General features: G+C 35.5%; 1 protein-coding gene across 10 annotated transcripts in view; it reads right to left on the bottom strand.

Annotated features, from left to right (window-relative positions):
• Positions 1–25,168, bottom strand: part of VPS13B (vacuolar protein sorting 13 homolog B) — a 422,306-nt gene that overhangs the window by 54,951 nt on the left and 342,187 nt on the right. For all 10 annotated transcript variants that reach the window (XM_015617450.2, XM_015617453.2, XM_015617455.2 and 7 more), the window contains 4 exons: positions 24,226–24,433; positions 23,675–23,859; positions 8,450–8,646; positions 359–540 (listed from right to left, as the gene is read on the bottom strand). In XM_015617450.2, coding sequence (XP_015472936.1) covers positions 359–540; positions 8,450–8,646; positions 23,675–23,859; positions 24,226–24,433 — 772 coding nt within the window. The remainder of the gene's footprint in view (positions 1–358; positions 541–8,449; positions 8,647–23,674; positions 23,860–24,225; positions 24,434–25,168) is intronic.

The following is a 25,168-nucleotide window of genomic DNA, read 5'->3' as shown; positions in this document are numbered from 1 at the left end:
TATACTGTTAATACACTGGAAAATGCAAAAGATCAAATTCATTCACTAAGATGGCTCAGAAGTGAAGTGGCACCTGCTGTCCCTAATCAGACTATGGAAAACAGACAGCTTCTACAGTTACCCGTTCCGGGGGCAGGAAGGGGCTGCTCTTGCAGCCTCACTGCCAGCCCTGTGCACAGGCTCAGTGCACACAAGTGCTCAGTTTCACCCTGAAACCCGTGCCACTGGTGGCTGCTTGTGATGGCCTGTCAAGAATGGCTGTTTGAACAAAGAGATGGGGACTACACAGAGCAGCAGAGGGGTTAAGCAGCATCTGTGAACTACAAGGTTTTATTATTCTGCATGAAGCAGTACATACCTGTGCCGAGTTGATCGAGATGGTGGCATAGGTGGACTTCCAAACAGGTAAACTGGATCAACACACTTAGTGATGGCACAAACCAAGGAGTAAAACAGGAGTCAACCCTGGTACAAGCTGCTAATGCCGTGGGGGTCACAAGCTGATCGCACGCGCTTTGGGAGCCAGATTCACTTTCTGAGCTGCAGAAGGAAGGTAACAAAGTAGTACTTCAGCACTTCCAGGATTTTGCAGCTCTACAGCAGGAATTGACAATGTTCCACACTCATTTTCTGACACAGACAACATCGTGGTTTTATTTTAACTGCTAATGCCAGCGCCTGTACTTTTTCTGAAGCAGACTGTAACAGACAAGATTGCAATCCATCCATGGATATGTAGTTACCAAACTACACTTCCAATTTACAAATATTTGAACCACAAACCCAAAGCCTACTTGCAGAAAATAAAAGCAAAATGTACCAGGTATCTTTAATTGTTGAAATAGCTAAATGGAGTACATTGTCATTATTAAAGCTGTAAGAATGAGATGAAAGTTCATCTCGTCAAGAGAATGATTTGTTTTTTTCCACTTGATTTTTAAGGAAAACAACTAGCAACCATCAAACCACTTCTATGTATGAACCCCTAGTCTTTGTAAGCTTTATTTCCTTTGCACTCTGAAATCATAATTCAGAAATAATCTCCAAGTATTATAAGCTCAGTCTGGAGCCCTTTACTAGTGTCTATTACAACATATTAACTCTGCATTTAAAGTGTCACCCCTTGATTTTTTTTTCATAGCTGTGCTCCTAACACCACGAATTTCCAAGCATTATTTTTCAGTCTCTTGAGAGAAACTACCACTACATCACAATTCTGTAAGCTGCTAAGACACCGCAGAAGTACAAATAAACTTTCTAATTTAGCCAAAACTATCCTTAATGTTCCTTATTCTCACTCCCTTTGAAGTCTGGCTCTCAAGAGTTTTAGTTTAAAAGTTTAGACTTGGTTCAAGAGAATTACAACCATGTCCTCAGTCATATACTTTATTTTCAAAATAAAATTTAATGAAAGATGGACTATGGTCAACTTAATATTTTTGTCAGAAGTCATTAGTTTTTAGAAAGCACCATAAATCCACTTCCATTTTAAAGTGGATTATTATTTTAAAGATATTTTTAATTAAAACATAAGTTTAAATTTGAACAATGGCTTTCCAAGCAACATACCTTAAGCTTTTAGGACCAGATTTTTCATCATGTAATGTATTTTACTCCTAAATTATGCACAAATATAGTAGATACTCAAAATGTTCAGCTGCAAATGAATGGAATTCCATGGATAGGTAAATTTATCAGTATTATTTAGTGTTGCAGTAACTATCTAGTATAATATTTATTTATAGAGCTTAAATCCAACTTAAGACTTGTGGACATAAAATACTTACGCAGCAGTAAAACCCAACTAAGATTAATTAATTATCAAAGAATCATGATAGGATATTAAGAATGAATTATATCAGTAAAGTATGAAAGATAAATGACTTAATCATAATTTTAGCATCTTTCCTGTGCTTCTTTACCTGTTTAAATTATAAATTTAAATTTAAAATGTTAATGTTAAAAATGTAAATTTTATATTCCAAAAGCAGTTTTGTAGGCCTTTTGAGAACTGGCACCTTTAGAAATAAAATTATTGTTTGTGTTCACATGATAAAATATCTATGGGACTGGTTAACAGAGAAACAGGATGCTTCACTTTGCTCTGCCACAGATATTTCTTAGATTGCTGGAACAAAGCAAGGGAGCAAATCCAAAGGACAAAAATTCATATGCTGATTTAGACAACTAAGTACTTTTGAATCTGCAAAATGGGTTAGTTCTCTCAAAGTAACTATTAATATTTTAAGATTTTTTGCTCATTGCATTTTGATTAGAAACAGAAATTCAGGAACATATGAAATGGAAACAGTTTTCTGTTGGGGTAAATGAGTGCAAGCAAATGTTAACCAAACTACGAAGAACTAAAAAAAAACCTAATTGTACCTTGATATTCTGAATCAAGACTTAATTTCATGAACAGCTGTAACACTGAAGTAAAGAGGAAGGGCATTTAATTCTGATACTTATTTCTGATATTCGAGGTTTATTCTGAAAATATTATACTACTATAAAAATATAAAATAACAATATATTTAATTTATAAGAAATAATTTTATTTATAATAATATCAAATATTATATTAATATATTGTTTTTCCTCAGAAATGTGTTTCTTGACTCACCTATCAGTGACTAAACATTTTTATTTCCTTTGATATATTTTGAAGATGCATATTTTCATGGAATAAAAAACAAACAAAATCTTCCAATTTCTTTATTTTATATATCTGCTTTTTATTCATTGAGAATTTAATTGTGGTGGAACTTTTGCAATTTCTCACTCATAAACAACATGATGACAGAGCAACAGGACATGCTTGATGCAGAAGGAAATGTGGTAGGAGCTTCACACCAGGGAGATAATATAAAGCATTTAGCCATATTTTTCTCCATTTTTTAATGCCCCACAAGCAACAGACCACACAGAGGTAATACTCAGCAATTTAAAACGTTGGGAACAAAAAGATTTAAAGCTGCTTTTTGTTTCCTGATGGAGTGACCTTAGAAACCAAAAAGCCCAACACTGAAACTCCGCAAAATTTGGAGTCCAACCAGATGCTTAAAAACTTAACCAGAGAGTACCAGCAGATGAGGGTGGGACAGTGCTGCCCCATGGGACAGAGGTCTTGCATCCTCTCTCCTGCTAGGGAGGGAAAGGTGCTGGAAGTGGAGGACTGAGAGGAGCAGGACAATACATCCTAAACGGTTTAGAAGGTAAAGTCTCTACAGAGAGAAAACAGCCTTTGAGGAACCATTTGGAAAGAAATACAACAAGGATCCTTCATCACTGTTTTCCCATCTGCCCAGATTTTTCTGAAGTGTAATTGTTTTATCTCTGAGGGGTCCATTTGATTTTTACTCAACCAGAAACCATTTTCAGACTTGTAGCCCCTATGTAATTATTAAAATAAGAATACAGTAACAGTATAAACCAGCTACAGTACAAAATATATTAAAAGCAGCAAATTATTGTAGCATTTTCTTTAAAAAATGCAACTGTAATAAAAAGTCATAATATAAATGAACAGTTTTTAAAGAGGAACTGTAGTCATTACCATGACCCTGTGATTTTAAAGTGAATCCCATTTAAACTTTTTATCTAGGTAGACTTCCATTAGACCTGCGACACTGCCACTCTTCTTTAACTTTGCAGAGAGCACAAAAATAAAGAAACACAGCCCTTTATTACATGCTGTGCACAAACAGCAAATAAAGCAGTGTTAATTGAAAATACAGGAAAGTTTCTATTCAGTCTTGGTGAATGACAGTAGGAGCATTAAATATCAGAAGAGGATGTGATTGTGAAATCTAAATTTGTTCATCAAGTGAATACAATATAAAAACATCCCCACATTTCTTGGCTGCCTTGGAGCTACAAAAGGAAGTGTGGACTGTCCACAATTTTACAGCTGTGAAAGAAGAGGAAGAACCAGATTCTACTGCTTTGTGTTTGGCACATCATGCTAAAGGAGGCATGTGGCAAAATCAGAGGAAATTAAAAATAAAACTGACCTGACTTTACCAGAATTTTTTTTCTTATTTTCTTTTTTTTTTTTTCCCAACTACTGGGAAATATCAGAATACTTAAAATGGAAAATATCTACATTTGAAGTAATATAAATTATGTATTTCACATCATGCAAAGCCGCTCAAGTTAAACATGTGGCAACTGAGAACAATGACTTAGCAGTGACCTGCATTATTCTTGTTATTTTAAGAGAGGAATATTTAAACCAAAACTGCCATTTGTGATGAAACTACAACATGGGAAAGTATCCACTGGGAAGAAGAAAGAGACCACTTAACTCATTAAATTTGTGACTCAAAGGCTGGTCTGAACTCAAATTGTTAGAGGTCAAAATACAGTACATCATTTACTTTGAATAAAAGCTGAAACAATTAGCAAGAAACATGATCATGATTCCTCACTTGAATTTTTAAAAAGTAGCAATTTAAGGCTTATTTAAAAGTTTTTGTACTTGTTTCATGGTTTGTATCTTAAGGCACTTTCAATTACTATTTTACATTAGTATGTCATTAATTATAAAAATACTGTTTAAATTACACAGAAGATGCACAAATATATAAAACATCTTGTAATGTAACCCATTTAAACAAAAAAATTATAAATCATTCCCAACCAAACCAAGAAGGGGCTTTAGTGTCTCACCAACCAACCAGAGCCTAAAAAGTAATTTCAATTATGATTTGTTAGTCCTGCAACAGGCAAATGCAACCCATAAAAATAATTTATTCTATGATAATTTCCTTGTAATCCCGTTTTAAGGTCTTCCATAAACAGTCATTTATGCCATATATGATTCCTTTCATAAACACTGTACTACATCCCCAAAGAGATGCTAAATTATTTCACTCAGTACTTCAAATTTGTTCATTCATTGAATAAACTTTCATAAATGTTCATGCAAACCGTACACATACATAGAAATAATGAATGGGATACAAAATTCTCAAGTATAAACAACATACATATATCTATTATGCCCTTCACCACATAGCTACTTGATTTTTATACTTCCAGTTAGTTCCTGATCAATCTCAGAAGAACTTGCATACCACAGGATTAGAATCACGACATCTTTGCACATTCCAATATTCATTATTGCTTGGCTATTTCACCCTGCCAGCTACTGCTCATCACGTCAGCTGAATCCACATCTTCTCACAAACCTTGTTGTTTTCCTGTCACATGAGACACCTAAATTTCATACCTTATAACCAATGTTAGGAATCAGTAATGGAGTACTAAACCACAACGGATCAGCTCTCTGCCATTAATAATTAGCATATCACAGAGGTTATCACAAAAAAACCTGCAGAATTTTAAGGAAAAAAATATTATCATTGACCAGCAGCTGCATGCATATGGCAGTGGTTAGAGTCTGACCCAAAATGCAACATCAAACTAAGAAGATAAATTTGAACTAGACTAAGCTTTTTTACACTTTGCAATTAATAGTGTATTGTAATTGCTAATCATTCATACAGTTGCAGCATGTAATTAATGTCAAATCATCGTGAGTGTAAAGGAAAACTAAGGTTCAACTTTTATACAGCTTTGTTTCTTAACTCTCACAGATCCCCCAGCGTTAGAATTTCCTGGTTTAACACTCAGCACTGGCATTAAGCCTTCAGGCTCTTCCCACAAGTCTGCAAAATCCCATGTTAAATGCTTGCTTTAGGAACAAGACTTTGACATTTACCACAACAGGGGCTCTGTCTCTCTATCAAAAGCAAGAAAGTCTGGCATTTTTTGGTTAAGTAGAATCTAGAACATATTTCAGAGTGCTTGGTGAGACATACCAGCAGCAGTATGTTTGATGAAGCCACACTTTTAGCAAAGTTACTGCCAACTTGGACTTTGTATAATCCACAGATGTCTAGAAAAGTTCATCTTCTCTGCAGGTCCACAGTTTTTGTCACCACCTCCTACACAAGGCTTCCCTTTAACAGAACATGATCCCTTAAGGCTTAATAATGTCTTTCAATTTGTTCTGTAGCTGTAACCATACACATTCAGTTCTTGGGGACTGTCTCAAAGCTTCCAGGCCAGTGACATGTTTGCTCTGTCTCCAAGAAAAAGCCACTGTGCTCAAACACCATAGGGCAAAGCCTCCTATCTGAGAAACAGCACCTCTTGTTTTGACCCATTAAGCTTTTCTGAGAAGGATCACTCCAGACTGGTCACGACTACTTCCACACCAGTCCTTCCTGCAGCCATCCTTAAGAAAGCTTGCAGTGCAGCTTTGTTTGAAGTTAGAGAGATCAGTTTGAATTTTTATCATAGAACCACAGATTGGGTTGGGTTGGGAGGAACCTTTAAGATCCTAGCTCCAACACCCCAGCCAAGGGCAGTGACAACTTATGCCAGACCAGGATGTTCAAAGTCCCACACAGCCTGGCCTTGGACACTTCCAGGGATGGGGCATCAACAGCTTCTCTGGACAACCTATTCCAGTGCTTCACCACCCTCACAGTGAAGAATTTCTTCTTAATATCTAATCTAAACCTGCCCTCTTTAAGTTTAAATCCATCCCTCCATATCCCCATCCCCCATTTACATGTCCTTGTAAAAAGTCTCTCTCCAGCTTTCTTTAGGTTCTGAATGCTGCCCTAAGGTCTCCTTGGACCCACCTTTTCCTCAGACTGAAGAATTCCAAGTCTCTCAGTCTGTCTTCACCGGAGAGATACTCCAGCCGTCTAATCATCTTTGTGGCTCTTCTCTGGAATCACTCCAGCAGGTCCACATCCTTCTTAAGTTAGGAGCCCCAAGAACTGGACTCAGTATTCCAGGTGTGGTCTCATGAGAGCAAACCCATACCTCCAAATTAAAAAAACTGCTGAGGCAGTGTTTCTCTCCTCTGATTGAAATCAGAGGATTTCCTTGTATAGGCCACAGGTTTCTGGCTTCTGGAGTTCACCCTGACCTATACAAATCTTTAAATTTCCAGTCTATTGTTAGTTCATGTAGGTATAAAATACACTTCTTAAAGATATTATGAATTCCCCAGGCCCACAAAAGTATCAGGACTAGTGACTCTGCAGCCTCTGGACAGGTGGGTGTCAGTTCAAGGAACTTTCCTTTGACTTTCCTCTTTCTCTTTTGTTTATTTACCTTCAAATGCTTCAAGAGTGAGGTAAATGTTTTTTGCTGCCTTCATTCCTCTCCTGCTATTCTTGTGCACTGAACTGCAAATGCTTCAGTTTAATTCCTGTTGTTTCTGAACAATTACAGCTCATTAGCTTATCAGAGCTCCTTGAATGAAACATTGCATAGAGTGATAAATCCTATTCGAGCAGAAAACAATAAACATGACTACAGTGCTAAATGCCTTGATGAAAAAAAAAATCTACTAAATTTCACTACATCATTTCCAGTTCCCACCGAGTTCACATTTCTGTGGTGTTAAGCTGACCAGGAAGGCAATTCTGCCAGGGTCCCACATTCAGAGGAATTAACCTTGTCTAAAACACTTAACTTCTCAATGATGAAAATGCATTCTTTCACAATTAACATCAAGAAATCATTTCCAACCTGATACTATTAATGGAAACCAGATGTTTAATTTTCTTCATTGATTTTGTTAGCCATGCTCATATTCTCTGATTTCTATGAATTCCGTAGCTTCGTTCAACACATATGTGGATGCTACACACTCATTGAAGCTTGGGTTCATAAACAAGCAGCAAGAATCAACAAATACCAAGGATTCAAGAAAGTAATTTTGGGTTTTGTGCTCTAAATATAAAATGATAAGCAGGTCTTTGGAAGCAATTTCACTGCTGTTTCTGGACAGAACTTGTACTCCTATCTTTTTACTTTACATATAACCAAAATGGGATGAATGCAAACAGAGTGAGTATCTGTCATTGCAGCTTTTCTAGCACTAAACATAATGAAAAATAGATCCTCAGTGTTTAAAAACACTAAGTTTTTTTTTCCTGTAAGCAATCTGGGTGAATAATAACGCAATACTATTGAAATAGTAACATTTTGATCAGTATCTTTAAAATAGTCATTGACTTGCACTGAATTTGGAATCAAGGTGTGTGTAAGGATTGTGTAGAAGAAGAATGTTTACTACTACTTTATAGAATGGATTGCACCTAAGCCTTCTTTTGTTAATTAGCTGATTTTACTGCCTCAAGCAGCTAAGAAGTCTCAGGACCAGTTTGCACTTTTCAGTAAACCTTGCATTCAGAAAATGGATGGTTATGATGTTGCCAGGCTGCCTATGAACCTAAAGGAAAGCTCTTTTTGTGCACACTCCATGCCCTTGTGTGAAGGTGAGCTACAGTCTGAAGCTTACGCAAGACTAACCACTCTTATAGCATATAAAACAAATATCTTAATTTCTAAGTCTCTTGAAACAGATTTCTTAGGAGTGTAGCATTAGATATCTTTTTCCCTCCTTCTTTAAAATTACCTTTGGTCATCAGCCACGTTCTGGCTGCTGTTGAGGACAATTCTCCACAGGTCAGAGGCTATGAGCTCCTTCTGATCATTCACAAGGCTGATACTGGGCAGCTGCAGATCACAGACTTTGCTTTCTGATAGACTGAATTCCCGGAATGCAACAAATGATTTCTGAAGCTCATCCCAGTACTCCAAGCTGCAAGGAACCTGTGATAAAAGGGAGAAGCCATAATTACATTATGCTTGATTGCAAATATAATGCATTTTAATCCATATGCTTGAAGCGTAAAACTAATTAAACTAAATAAAAGTAAATGGTCATACAGAAAATCTTAACTGTAACCATTGCTCAGATCTTGTGCTGTCTTGACTTAAATGAAAATGTTTTCAGAACATCATTGCAGACTAACACTTCCAACTTTCTCTTCCTCTGTATAAAAATAGCTGCTTGTTCCACAGGAAACCATGAATAACAAAGACAATTAATCTAAACATTATTTGTATTATGCAGCCAAAAAATCCATCAGATGTCTACACATCATGGTATCAGACATTCTAGTCAACATTAATTCTTTTTAAACTCATTTTTGTTTTATTACTTAACAAAATTTAAGTTTATTAAAATAATCAATGATGCAGAGAAGAAAATTATAATAGACGACACAACACACTGTGGTGGATCAACACATTGCTAAAAATCCTGGGTGAAATAATGAAGCACTTGTATGCACATGATCTTTTCTTTCAAGGGCTATTTAGACAAATAAAGGCAAATGAAAGTGAATAAATAAATATATATAAATAAATAATATATATATATATATATAAATAAACATCCCTAAATATAAGACTGTAAATAATTCACTTGGATTATTATGCCAACTCAGTCAGCTATGAAGATTTTAGAATTAAGATACAGAAATTCACAGGTATGGCAGTTGTACAGGCTGAAGAATTACTAAAAGTCAAACTGACATAAAGCAAATAGAAAGAAAAAATTGCAAATGTTTCTGTTATTACCTGTTTTATCCCTGTGTATAGACAGACATACATCAATAACCAGGAAAAAAAGCAAGAATGTGGCAGAGATGCAAGTAAATTCAGAAAAGTTTTTGTAAGCATTCTTCCTTGTTATTCAGTAAAGATTATAACACAGATGGAGATGACAGTAAGCTGATTAATTAACAGGAATGAAGGTTAAGAAGGAAAATTCAGGGAGCTCAGTGGTTCAAGCTGGGGAGGGCAAAGGAACGTAAATAATCACCAAAGAATTCTGGAGGAATTAACATGTGGAACCACAGAGCCTGGAAGGTGGATTTTAACTACATCTGTCAAGCCACAATGATATGTGAAGACCGAAAAAAGCAACCACAGCCACTAAAATTTTTTTTAGTTCAAGATGTAGGACAAAAAAAAATTAACCTGATAACTGTCAGTAAACCTCTGATGCCAGTAATATGTGTGACACAGAGTACCACAGCAGTGTCAGTCAGGAGAGCTGATTTAATTCTGAAGACTGGAGTGTGAGAAAAAGGGACTGATTTAACATCAAAACACACATGTCATGTGTGTAAAGATAGCAACACATTTGTTTATAACCTGTATATTCAATTGGAAAGGGTGAAGACCTGAAATGTCAGCTGGAAAAATGTGAGGCAGTATGATAAAGCCTGGAAAAAGCTTGAGAGACATCAGGTGAGATATTTCCAAAAGTGAGGGACAAATATTAATTGATTTTTATAAGATATCAATGGAGACTCATCTGGAGCACGTCACCTTTCCGACTCTTCACCTTAAAACTGTATTAACTCTTGTTGTGGAGAGTTGAAGACTAAATGAAATTAAACAACAGGAACATAATTGCTCCATCCAGACACCTCAGGAAAGAAACATTTAATAGAAAAAAGGTTTATAAAAATTTTGTGTCAAAATTGAGTTGCCCTATGAATAAAGTATAAGGCTAGAAACTGCAGAAAAAGATGGGGATGTGCAAGGACAGCCTTGGTGCTCATGAGAGCTGCTTTTAAAAGCTTGATTTGTTAATTAGATGGAGAAAATAACAAGCATTGCCTCAATGGGAGAAGACTGGGCTTGATGACCCAGAAAACATCTTTCTTGGTTCTCTGTTGCTAACTGTACAACAATGCTGTGCACAACAACAGCAGCAATAAGAAGTAACATGTTAAATTTGTGGCCATATTTCAAAGTCACACTAAAGTGATTCTTTTTGCTCTCAGTGTCACTATAGCTTCAGATTTTTTTCAGAACTTCTCAGTGTTAAATTATTTGAATATTTAATGCCTGTGGACAAACACTCAAGACTGATACACTACCACAGCAATGCTCCTAGCCTCCAATTATGCATACATTGGATACACCCAAAGAACTCCTCTAGGTTAACCAGGAACACATAAAGAGAATCTTCCATCATCTGCTGTCTTTTACACTACATTGTAGAGCCATTCACACTCACATACTTCTGTTTTTAAACCTTCACAATCTCCACTGGTGATAAAACACTGGAGTTAAGTTAAATACTGTAATACTTGGCATATTTCCTATAGCATGAAGTCTTGGAATTACATAATTATAAAAGGATCTGCTTCATTTCTGACAAAAGGCTGCAGCCTTTCAGGGTTGCATAGATACTTTACATACAGCAGAATTTATTTCTGCATACTTTTAAAACTCAGTCCCTAAAATACCTTGACATTCTTTTAGGAACCTGAATAAATATATTTGAATACTTGGTTTGGTCTTGTGCTTCCAAATGTTTATCAAAATCTGAATTACTTTTTCTTATCAACGTTGAGTGATATGTCTGCAATGAAAGTCTCACAAAGCTATCATACGTAGCATATTTATTTCTCTTAGATTGCATCTCAAAACAAAACTCTTTCCTTAATGAGAATCTCACAAAATTCGATTAGAATAGAAAGTAATGGGTGTTTTAAAAGAAGCAAGGTGATGAATTCTATTCCTACTAAGATTAATGAGGTTCATGAGTACAGTTAAGATAATTTTTTTAGTGGCACTACAGTATAAAAAACTCCCAAATTATCAGTAAGGATAGAGGAAAATAATATAGAGAGATTGAAAATAAAGATTCAAAATAAAGGCAGAGCAAAACCTGAAAAGCCTAAAGTGGATTTCACACATCCTGTTTAAAAAAAAAACAAACAAAAAGGTGCTTCATTATTTCCACCCATCAGTAGGTGGTAGATCTATCAAAACTCCTCTCAAGGAAAAGATGGCAAAGTAAAATGATGAAAACAATTATGCTACAAAGAAGTAATAATTCATAACTTGTCTTCAGGCTGTGGTCTGTGGTATAAACTAACAAAGTGGAAGTTTCATCTGAGCGTGAGGAACAACTTTATTGTGTGGGTGACTCAGAGAGATTGTAGAGTTCCCCTGGAGATGTTCAAGAAGCACCTGGATGCAATCCTGTGCCAGGTCCTCTGGGTCACCCTTCTTGAATAGGGAGGTTGGACCAGAGGATCCCCTGTGGACTCTTCCAGCCATACCCATTCTGTTATTCTGCATCCACAACATCTAAAGCGAATTATGAAAAATTTGGAAAGGCACAGAAACGAGCGCTGAACTCAGCAGTATGAGTAGCCAGAAAAAACATCACTGAACAGTTAATACACACTGGTCAGCAAGTAGAAGAGATTATTCTTTATTTTGTTTAGATTTTTTTCTAACTATGTTGTGGTATGCCAAGAAATCTACCAGACCAAGAGACGGTATGCTTCAAAGTGTCATCTGCACATTAGAGATAAGAAATCAGGGACACACATTCTGCAATTGCCTATATAAAATACGGCTCATGCTTTAGAACTATATAAACTGTAAGCTTTCTAGTTTGAAACTTGCAAAAGACTTAGTTGACTTAGAATCTTTGATTTCTACATATCTAGCTTTATTTTTTCTAGGGGGTTTATTACTAATGCCTGATCTGGATAAGTTTAAGGAAAGATGGTAGCTCAGGGCAATATCAGCTGCCAAAAATAATAGTTGTGAAAGCCTGAAAAGGGGTTATAATGCCAGAACTGAGTCATTAGCAGTGGGAATAAGTGAACTAGCTGCAACAAAAAAAATTCCCCACATGTCAAATTAAGTATGGTGCTTTTACCTTAAAATATTTGAATAAGACCTAAGTTACAATTAATGTAATTGTTACTTCTTAAGACAATGTGATCACAAAACACAAACAAAGCATATTTAATTTTTTTGCTAAACAGCAAGCTTGGTTCTCCAGCAGACATTTCCCTGCAGCTTTTTGTCTTCTTCCATAGCTCTCCAAGACAGTTTTAATTCCAATGATTGTATTCACCTGTCACTTAAGTGTGCATAGAAACATTATTTAAGCATGAACTCAGATTTAACCAAGAATCTCCAAGCTCTGTTTTGCAAGAAAACCACACACTGTGGCAAACACACTTATTTAGAAGGATGATTATGGCAATAGGGAGCAAAACCACAGTCAAATACTTTATTTTTCAGCAGCATCTTTGTTTAACAACAGAGATTAGAAGCAGAAATGAAAAGCTGCATGAAATAGCCTAAACTCTAAGCAGAGAAATTGAAGGCTGCTCCTTTTTCTCTTTACTGCTGTGAACTATAGACAATGGGGATCTGAAAATGGCATGGCAGTGTTTGGAAGAAGGAAAATGGTGTATTGGCAAACTACATGACACAAACAAACAACTGTTCAGAAATAGCTTGCTTGGAGCAAAAATATTTTTAATTAGAAGAGAGCACATTCCTGTTTTCTTTGAATCTTGTTTCACTCTATTTTAAAATGAAAATTTTCATGGATATTACACAAACACATGAAAAACATCTCTGATTTGAGCAGAGCTGAAACTTCCAACATACATATCTGTCTCTGAAAAAAAAAAAAAGTGCCAAACAATGAGAAACCAGAAAATCCTCTTAAAGCCCTGCATCCTTCTAGTAATTTCCTTCACACTTGTTAACCTATCAGCAAGACAGTATAATGTCAGTAATCAACATGAAGTACTCCCACTAAAGCACATGTGATTGTGTTTTTTCTTATTTTTCATATATTGTGTCACACATTATCAGGACCAGAATAATTTAATTCCTACTTGGAAACTAGGGGGTCAAGAAATTCTACACAGTCTGTTAATGCTTTGTTATTAATTTCATCATTTTGTGTTTTACAGATACTCCTTATTCCCACCTGTGATTATGTGTAATATAAAAAGAATAAAGACTTGATAGAGAGATGAGTGTTGACCCATAAGTGCTTTTTAAAGAATTTCAAGATCACAACATGCTTCTATATTTCCCTGTGAACTGATGTTATCCTCCTAGCTTCAGACTACTTGGCTAATTTGGACTTGAAAAGTGCTGGGTGCACACCACTCATCTGGCTACAGGTACACTTCTACAGCTGAGCAGAGAGGCAAAATCAGTAGACTTCCACAATCTGCCGTGTTACCATAAATGATCATACCTATTATTCAATATACATTTTGTCAGAATGCTAACAGACATGGCCATAATTTCCAACTAGGAGAGAAATAATTAAAATATCTCCATTTCTTAACTAATCTCATATTTTTCATTAACATCTATTTTTTCTGTAGGGAAAAGCTACAGGCATCAGCCTACTTCTTTGAGGTTGTTGAATGAAGACTGTATAAAAGTATTATGCCTTAATACTTAAATACTGAAGCATATGATTTTAAAACTCAGTATAAAAAATGAACTTTAAAACTATATACATGCAGATTTCTAAGGCTGCAAAATACATCTTGTCCAGTTGAGAAAGAAAGATAGATATTAACAGCTGGGTTACAGGATGTGCCTAATGTTTATTTCAGTGATGCTTCCTTTTGATTGATGTATTTGCTAGTAAAGAAGCTTTTACAGAAGATATATTCATTTCTAGAACCTCAGTCCCTCAGATCGTGGGCGCTTCCTCTTGGAAATGAAGCTATTCTTGGTCCAGAAACAACTACTGTACAAAAAAGCACACACAGAAGACAGGAAGCGCGTGTGTGTTTTATCTTCTCCAAGCGGGGCCACCTCAGTGAATGAGGCAGAACACAACATAAACTAGCACTCTGAGTCAGACACCAACCCATACTGAGATTTTGACTGCATGAATAAACTGATTGCTCTGTAATAAAGCTATTCTTTTATTATGATATTTTACTGGTTTAGGGCCAACTGTCTTAAAAATACAATTCTCTCATTAGGTGAACAGAAGTTGCAGTAGCAGGAAATAAAAAGTTTTATCCAGATTTTTATAAGGAAAAAAGTCTTGGCAATAACTACCAGGAACATTACTTTTAAATTTGATTTTGAAGTATTATTTATATAAAACTAGCAAAAGAACTCTGCAGAAAAATATAAAATGTAGAAAACATGCCCAAAATAAAAAGAATATTAAATAGAAGAGAACTTTGTAATATGCCTGTTCACACAACATACACAATTCAATCTGACCAGTGGAACACCTACATTTTGGGCAAATGTAGGATTCTTCAAAATCCACATTCCTGTGCATCTTGTGTGATTGACAGTGTGAAATCATGCTACAAACCATTTGCCTGTTAGGTAATATTTTTTAACCTTCCTCAGAGCTAAGATAATATCACATCTATGTAGAAAACAGACTCTCCTGGCCCAGCTTCAGACCACCAATATCCCCATTTCATGAAGAAAAAAACCAAACAACCAAACCACCAAAAAAAAAAAAAAAAAAAAAGATGTCTTACAATGAGGTAAAAATACAGACTCGTGTAAGTAATTTCAGGATCGGCAGTAGTATTAGGATTAAAATCATTAAGTTGTACAAAGTATTTGTTGTCCCACCCACCTCAGTCCCCTCTGTATTTTCATTACAGTTTTCTGTACTTTGACAGCAGTTTGAAGTGTTACATACCTGTATATTTCAGGTAGAAAAATTTTTATCACTATGGTACACTCTCAATTTTCAACACTGGAATGATCAGACACCCTAACTGGAGCTGTTTTCAAAAATTGTCTCATAATTTCTTCACAGAATTGTTCTCCTTCTCTTTGAATTTTTTTAAAATAAATTTTGTTCTAAAGGTAGGACATTTAAATTACAAATACTCACTCTAAAATTTAATATGCAGTATCTGCTTAATTAATTTTTTCCTTTATCTATAGTGAGGTCTTTGGCTGACTAATGAAAATAAGGCTATCTGAGTAATAACATATACCATGGCTCTTTCAACTCCATTTAACATATATACTAATAGTCCTATTAGTATGTTTATTTCATTTTATTTAAATTTACATCTCTCCTGCAGTTTATAAAATAAATATCAAATAGAGTTGTAATAAAGATATGTGAAAGAAAACTCTTGTCTTCTGAGAAAAGTTGTTCTTTAAAAGTAGACAACTTCCTTTTAGCTGACTTTGGAAAAAAGCTTCTATACATCTTCAACTAATAGAAGCTATAAAAAACCTTTTGTAATATTGGAACCAGTTGAGAAACCACAAGTATTCAAATGCAGGAAATCATGATTTTATAACATTTTAATGTGATCTACTCTTGGGAAACAAAGTTAACCAAGCCCTATTTCTCTACAGGAAATATTCCACTGTACAGTTGTAATACATTGTGGTGAGGGGTACAGCTGCAATTTTTTCACCTGTAATGCCCCACTGGTATTGTGGCTTACTGAATTGCATCAAGATTGCCTTCCTGTCCGGAAAGCCCTCTAAGTACAAACACGACTCTAAGCCCAGGTTTTATTTTCCCCTGGTATCAGAATATGGTAATTTAAGAGCCCTGAGAAATGCTTTTTAACCTTTTAGAAGAAATATGTAGCATTCTTTTATTAGGAACTATGTTCTTTGCCTTTTAAAAACAACATATGACCAACTTATCAATTTATCAGGCTAGCAGGTTCAGAGCAAATGCAGGTGTGTGGAGTAATGTAATCTGTCACAGATACTGGCTTTTTTCATTATGGAAAAATTACTCTAAACACACTAACAGCTTTTTTAAAGAAAGCACAGAATAGCACTGGGCTGTATCTGAGATTTCGTGCCTTTTGCATAGCAAAAGTAACAGTATTTCTTAAATTTATTAGATCTTAGTGTATTGTTTCAAGTTTTAAGAAATGTAAGTATACAGATTGAAGATCTTATATTAGTGACTCACCTACTTGCAACACTTTATTGTCTCTTTCTTCCACATTTCATTTAAGTTTTCTAGTTTTCTAGGCTTCAGTATTTATTAATAATAAGAGCACTATGATGTAGTCGCCTCTGACCATTGAGATTAGCAGCCTATTAATACATAAAGTACCTTGTAATTTTCAGTATATGAGCTATTTTGACTTCATACTCTCACCACAGTAAAGCCTGACTCCTATAAGAAGTACCACAAAGTCAACGTACAGCCGGAAGGACTTGGGTTTGCAAAGTTTCATAAATCAGAGTCACAAAATCTGAAGAGTACAGAACACGAGGAGAGTGTAAATCTGTCATTAAGATAATCTGATGGTTTCGTCAGTCCTCTGGCACCCGGTAGAATTTTTGCTGGCTCAGTAACCCCTAAGGGTAAATTTCACTGTGATGCAGAGGCAAATTATGCACAACTTCCATTAACATTCCCAACAAGTTACGCTTAACTCCCTGCAGACTGCACAGAAACTCCAGGACAAACGATACAGCCTCATCTTGATGCAGGGAACACTAAGATCACACAGCAAAATAATTAAGATTATACACACACAAACCAGTAACAAAATAGTAAAGTCTGAGATAATCCTACTCTCAGGCAAGGAAGTTCACAAATAACATTTAAAGCTGGAATTCCCTAAGAGCGCAGGCTGTGTTTCAACATCTGTTTAAGAATCCAACTTCTCTAGTTCCTATTTCCTTCCTTGCAAGAAAATGAAGACAATACTTATAATTAATAGCCAGAGTCTTAGCTTTGGAAAACATGTGCAAAACTCAGATTGGATAATTTGCTTGCCTGCAGATCATCTGAAGTGTAAGTGGCTCAAGCTACAAGCAAACCTACAGGCTGTTACACAGACCAGCTGTTTACATTATGACCTGCACCCATTTTTGTACTCATGCACAAACAGAAACACTGGGTCTACTGTGGAGAAAGAGGTTTCCTACATTAGAGTAAGTGGCATTTGTTATGCTTCTAGTTTATGATCAGGTATGTTCAATAATAATTGTTTCTTCCCAAGCTTGTTGCAACTCTTCACAAAGTGGAGAAATAAAAGAAACACTATAAAATCTTTATATAGTAGTAGTATGACTATGACAGTAATTTCGAATAACATCCAAAGGTAGAATTAACAAGAAATTTGTCTGCTTTAAAAAGCAGACAAAACACCAAATTTGCCTTCTGAGCAGTTCACAACAGCCAGATAAATTATTTCTCCATCCATCTAAAAAGTCTCATTATTTGAAGACAGTACTGAACTGCGTGGCAGTAGATTCAATAACCTGCAAACCAACAGGTTTATCAAGAAGCATGATTGAACTTTATGGCTTATTATCTAGTAACACCATGAATTTAAATCACTACCTGTCACACACAAATCATCTGGATTTCCAAAATAGTTGTTGCTTTGGGAATATAAGAAATAAATCAAAAATTTGTGGTTTCCCAGAAAGAACTTTTCCCAGACTCTCAAATGCCCAGCTGAATATTGTAGCCCCAACAGGGAATGAAAAGTAAAGAGGAAGCAGAGTCAGCCAAAAAATGAGGTATTCTCTGTTAAAAGGAAAAATGAATGTCTTTGACATTGATCATAATTCTTTTCCTGTTGACTGTCATGTCAAATCCTTCCTGGAATAATGACTTACAGTAGGTCTAATGTCAGTCATTCTTAAGCCCATGCTTCCTTAAGCCACTGTTTAAAGAGCCACAAGGTGTTAGAAAATTACTATTTATTGGCTGACAGCGTTGAAAAAATCAGATTCCAGACTAGCAAGTTTGCAAATGCTTTTCTTTACATAGCACATGCAATGCAACAGACAATTTTTTGAATCCTTGCCTTTTGAAGTTGGAAATATTTTATGTTCTCCTAAAAGAGATTTCACCACCTTTGGAAATGCTCTGTGTGAATTTTACCACAGTGGTTTTATTTATGTAGTCTTTCCTTATTAAATCCCAGTTAAGCCCTTGCAACCTCAGAACTATACTCTGCCCTAAAATATTCTTCAGTAGACCTTGATATTTCGTTAATTTAATCACCACTTTCCTAAACTGTGCTCTGTATCTTAGGACACTTTATAAAGAATAAAGGCCAAAAAAGGAGACCTCAGCACACATTCATCTTTTCATCAGCTGTTACAATGCTGACTACACTTGCATGCAATAGGAATCCTGGCAGGTACACAAGGGAAACATCCTCAAATAAAAAAACCTGTCAGGGTTATAGTTCAGCAGATATTTTATTTTAACTTCATATGGAGAAATGAGCAAATGCTATAGTTTATCTTTCTTTTGTTTAACAGCTTGCATCTCCCACTGGATGACAATCCAGGAGAAATAATTTTAAGTCTGTGTTAGTGATGCATCTTAAATCAGAAAACTCAGAATTTGGAACACTAAATATTGTATGATTACTTTGATTAGATAAATCTGTTTTTCTTCTGCTTTTAAATCCATGCCACTTGAGTAAATACTCGTGACAATACATAGCTTTTGTCTGAGATATGGGGCAGTGCCAGCAACATCCCTCATTGGAAAGATAACTCTGCAATGGAATGACAATAAATGAGAATCTCTGTAAAAGGTTTACTAGATAAAACAGGTCTCCAGCTGTACAGGAGATAATTTGTGTGTCCTGTTCACCTGCCTGCACAGAAAAGCAGAATATTTCCCTGATGACATATGAACTGTTTTCCTACCTTGGTGAGCCCCTCCCAGTCTTTGCTCTCTCCCCTGCCAACCTAAACCTGTCAACCTTGTTCTTGGTAAAGATAAATGATATAAAAATATAACCCAGATTACATCAGAAAAGTATAACAACATCATAGGCAAAGATAAACATAAATCTGGGATTCTTAAGACTGCAGAAAGACACAGGAAGACTGGGGAAATTTGACACACAGTTCAAGTACAGTTCTAAGCCCCACAGCACAAATATTCAATAGAACTTTCTCTGAGGTTAAATATCTAAATGTAGCTTCATATTGTATCTGCACACTGTGAAAGTCACAACTGAATCAGTAACGGATTTTTCCCTCACTTTTTTTTCCTGCTTTCCTGTTTCTGAATTTTAAAAATATCACAGAAACAAAGATGACTTGTCCTTTCTCAGATAATCTGACAGATTCAAGGAACTGTACAAGTACAATTGAATTTGGAATCACACAACAATTCAGAAATACAGCCCTTTGTTATGAATTAGAATATATTCTTCAATTACTCTTTATTTCTGGGACAGTGGAATTATCTGCAACTATTGTCTGGAATCAGAAATTGCTCTTTCAAGGCAACCAAAACAATCAGGATGGAGGAAATTTCCACAAATTCTCTTTCAACTGTCCTAGTAGCCAGATCAAGCCAATGTCCTCATTGTTTAGGAGATGAAGGGAGACACTATGAAGCCCTTACTCTGAAATTAAGACTGTCCAGCCCATTCTCGTTCCTAAAGATGCCCACGTGTCTTCTACAATTCTGGTATTTCTGCAGGAGACATTTTGACATACATTCTGAACCAAAATCTGCTTGAAGGCGATTACTCTGTTTTAAAGTTCTTGGTGAAAGACATTTCATAGTCAGATTTTATAGGAATGAGAAACATCACTGCCAACATATTCCAACTTTAGCTGCTACACCACAAGACCATCACAGAGCAGACAGAAGACCTTCACCCCGTAATGATGAGCTGGTTGCCTTACAGAATCTAGTTTAATGTTAAACTGGGAAACTGTGGCATGCCTTAATTCTTCACATGTGAATACTAACTGAGACAAATTTATAAACACCTGCACAGTTTTTATTAGAGAAATTATCTGCACATGAGAGTGACCTAAATGTAGCAGTAACTAAATTTCTGGAGCAAGATCAGTAGTTTTTTTCTTTCTGGTTTTGTGTACATAAACAAAGATACACGTCTTTCTTCAAGCACAGAATAAAATAGGCTTTTGAAGTTGCTCATCCGCCTATCTTTAACTGTAACATTTCCTCTTACCAGCAGTCTACTTGAATGATCATCTGCTAAATGGACAAAGTCCCAGAGAGCATCCTTTTTTATGACTTATCAATATATAAATCTTCAGTATTTAAAAATAATGGAATTGCTACTTCAACTTGCTTTTTAACTTTTGAATAACTTTTGTGAAAATTTTCCAAGTTTGGACTTACCTCAGATACTTTCAACTTCCACAAAGAAATACAATCCTGATGCAATTTCTTGTAATTTGATCTAGGATTCTCACTTCCTTCAAACAATTAGATCCAAATTCTATATCAAATTGCTAAAGAAATGCCACATGGTATGCCATGGCAGAGATATATCAGTTATTCCTGTTCCCTCCACAAATAAAAGCAACAATGTTTGGACTGTAAAAACAAAGTATTAGAAACCTGACCAGTGAAACTGCTTACCTTTGCAACAACACAAGGTAAAGCATGAGAAAACAGCTCTTGGGGCAATTTAGAAATAGCAGCAAAGTAAGGTTCAACAGAAACAATAAAGTTCATATCAGCTCTTATCATGTGAAACTGGTCTCTATCCTTTGGCTGCACCAGATAACATGTACCTTCAATATTTAGAAAAATTCTCTTTATGGTGAAGCTTTTGCAAGTTCCAGGAATTTGAATAATAACTATAAAAACAGAGTTCTAAAAGCCACCCATGATTAAAATGTTATGCTGAAAGTTTAACAAAGAAAGCTAGATTAAATGTCATAGCAACTTACTCAGAAAGAAAGAACTTGCAACTGGAAAACTTTGAATTCAAGACAAAGTACAGAAGGGCACCTTTGACTGAATCTTTGTGAAGTAGAGAATTAAGGGAGACTGGTAACACAGCTGGGGACATTATGGGTCCTCCTTGCATTTGAACATATACACAATCCTGGGAAAGTTTAATAAGTATATTTTAATACATAGCTTGGTATCATTATTGTCTTTAAATTTAGATCCTTTTTTTTCAAAAAAGCTTAAGTCTTTGGCTTGCAGATGTTTTTCTAATGTTTCATTTCAAGAACTGAATAATATAAACGTTGTTTTATCTTTTTTCTCTTTGTATTTAATGAATTTTCCTATGCACTAAATCTGCACTATATTAATTAGCATCTATCCATACAGGGAAAAAGTGCAGCTGATGAAAGACCTCACGATTAACTTAAATTAGTATTTGAAGTTTGATATGAGTATTTGGTAAGTGCAACTTACCTAAAGAAATTAAAAATCGACTCTGTATTATTTATTCCACCCACATACCTCTGTTAGAGCAATAAAAAAATGCACACGGTCCATGTTTTAAATGGCTGTTCATCAGATGTATGGCCATTTCTGGAAAATGTGATAAATCACCACCTTGAGCCAGGCAACAATTACTGCCATAATTAATGGCCTACAACCAAAGCGTGGATCTTGCTGTAGGCATTTCTGCACATCATGTGTCCAAAGCAGAATTTTTGATTAGATGTCCTCTAATTTGGCTGATATCTTTGTATTTTCTTTTGTGGCAGAAATCTGAAGAGTTACATAAACACCAGTAGAAGCTGACAGAACCTGATCACTGGTAGCTGAGTGCTTCTGACTCTCTGAGGCAATCATAGTGAACTGGACCTCTTCTCTAGCCTGTCGCATGGAAACACAAAGCAGAACCTGTGTGCTACTGAAAGTCCAGCTGTGTTTGCCCACTTGAAGAAGAACTGATATTCCCCTTGGACAGGGTCATACTATTCCACAAGCACATACATAATGTTCATGATGTCTGTTATTTATAATGGGAGTGTAATCTAATTAAACCAAAACCTTGGTGTGCTGTGCTCCAAAAATACCAGCCTGAAAGAAGGCAAAATGCTGGCTTTCATAGCAACCTAATAGGGTCATCAAGACAGCCTACAATAACACAATCTTGATCTTTGATTCAAACCTCATGCCAAGTGGAGCTGATTTTTTTCCATTTAATTTTAATTTTCATGTAACTGAAAGGAGCTGACATGTGGCTGTCTAGAGGGCAAAGAAATTGGCAGGACACTTACATGATCTCACCAACAGTATGTGCATGGTAATAACATTATACCATTTATCTGAGGAAGATTATCCTACTTATTTGTAACTCAAAGCATATTGGTGAATAATTCAATTTTAAAAGCAATTTTTACCATCACAGCAATAATGAAATATAATTCAACCATTTTGAACAAATAGGAAGAACTGAGAAATATTTATTTCTCTTGACACACAACACTATTCTGATTGACAAACAGATTGAAATTAAAAAAAAAAATAATGACAGGTCCAATTTGTAATACAAAAGGGAAATGGAGATTACCAGAATTAAAATTGAGCTAAAATCAAAATATGTATGTAAGGAATAAGTGAAGGTAAAAAGAATTACACTAGACAGGAGAAAATGTAATGACCCAATTGCATACATGAGAAAGCAAAAAATTCCAGCACATTAAGGATCAGTGTAATTTTGAGGTATGGTCTATTTTGGGGGCACAGAGACTGCAGCACTCAGCCTTCCTTCAAAGAGACGTTCCATGATCTCACACAGTCAAACTGCACCGTCCACTTCAACCCTCTCAAGGTAAAATGAGAGAAAACAGATGCTTTCCCTCTGCCCTGTGGAAGAAGGAGCAGCACAGCCTTCTGCCATCACAGAAACAGGATAGGCAGATTGGAGATTTTACTTCAATGATTCCACTGGATCTTGGAAATTTCAGACCAAGTCTTTCCTCACATATTTCAGTTTCAAACCAAATGAAGTCTTTAAGTAAAGACTGATGGATCTGTATGCTCACAAACTAAAACTGATAAACTTGGCTATAGCTTATTATGCAACATAAAAACTTCAGAGGTAATTGGGTAGAAGGTTTACACACGTAGTTTTGAAACTAAAGATATGCTCAAGCTGTGCAATGTACCTCATATTGGTTTTATAGAGCTCCTGACACTTGCTTTGTGCTTGCTTTTAATAAATCTGTGTTTGAAAAATTTCACTTTACAGCAGTAACATTTTCATTTGTTACTGAAAGTAGAAAACTCATTACCCACCTGAAGAACATCTCCAAGGTCAGCAGTGCTAATATCTGGGTCTTCAGTGGTGTTAAAAGGAACAGGGTTAATTCTTACAAGTGTGAGCACTCTGGGTTCTGGATATCTCCATAGCATCATTCCTGGACTATCCTCAGTTTCATTGTAAAACACAACTTCATAGGCACTGGGCAGCTTTTGTGCTTCTGTCAAATGAAAGAAAGCTATAATCTGTTAGACAATTTCAAGAAAGAAACATGCTGGTTTATGAAACCAAAGTGATTAAAAAGAAATCCCTTGGGATCAAAAGGAGAGAAAAATAAAAAAAGCAATTTCCCTGACTTCTAAAACATTATAGCTTAATGGAAAAAAATCAAAAAACTATTTTAAAGTATTTTTTTTTTAAATTCTAGCAGATGTCTTTTCAACTGCTTTTCCAAAAAATATAAAGTTATTCATTGTAAGAGGCAAGTAATGTCTAATAGGTTACTACTGTTTTTACTTTATAATTGAGAAAAAAGAAAGAAAAAAAAAGAAAGAAAAAAAGAGAGCCAAAATTATATCCTTCTTACCTGCATCCTGTATATACTGGAACAGGCCTGTTCTCAGATCATCTGAGGTATGTTCAGTTTTTGAGGCCTGATTCCTTTCCGCAGAAAAACAAGTGGGGTATTTATGTTCAGGTATCAATGTCTCTACACTGCCCTTTTTAGTCAGGTATTGCCACAGAAGCTCCTGGAGAAGAACTAAACAGTTCAAATGCTCTTGACCCCAGAAAACCTTTAAAAAGAAAAAAAAAAAAAAAAAAGGGAGAGAGAAAAAAAAAGAGAAAATTACACACAAATATTCAGCCATTTTTGAAGGGAAAAACACCTCCCCAAAACAACAGGAACTTCAGACAGCTTTGAGTCTGCTCTACTTACACCTTAGTTACTTGCAAGCATTACTAATACTAAAATAAAGAAGAGAAACAGCAAAATATCTTTACAAACCATTTGTAAAATATGTTCATTACCTGAAGGAAAACTTTAATTCCTACCATTTAACAATTCATAGTGATGCTGCCTGGAAGACCACAGATCTTAAAAGTTATATTCAAGAACTGTACATAATGCTAGGACTGGTCACAGGTTTCTCAGTTTGAGACATGACAAAAACCCCTTAAAGTACAAAGTTTAAACTCTTCAAAGAACTTGTTGCTCCAAAACTGGAATTCTGGAATACATTTAAAACTAAGTGACAGAGCAAAGAATGTGATGCAGAGGACATGAAAGATCATCTTAAGCACAAAATTGAAGCATATGAATTGGGTGCTCTGCAAGTCCCCTAAGTTAGGTTAAAAAGTTAAAAGTTTTCTGAAGTTTAAAACAGAAATACAGAAAAATATCTAATAAAATTTGGCATGCAAAAGTCAAGAAGATCCACACATTTTGTAGCAACATTAAAGGCATGAAGGCATTTCTCCCAGCTTTGACAAGCATTTCTGCTTCCTTAAATCAAGCTCCTGTTTGAGAG

The sequence above is a fragment of the Parus major genome, chromosome 2, assembly GCF_001522545.3.
Source record: "Parus major isolate Abel chromosome 2, Parus_major1.1, whole genome shotgun sequence".
Lineage (NCBI taxonomy): Eukaryota > Metazoa > Chordata > Aves > Passeriformes > Paridae > Parus > Parus major.
This window is presented reverse-complemented; position numbering and strand designations above follow the sequence as displayed.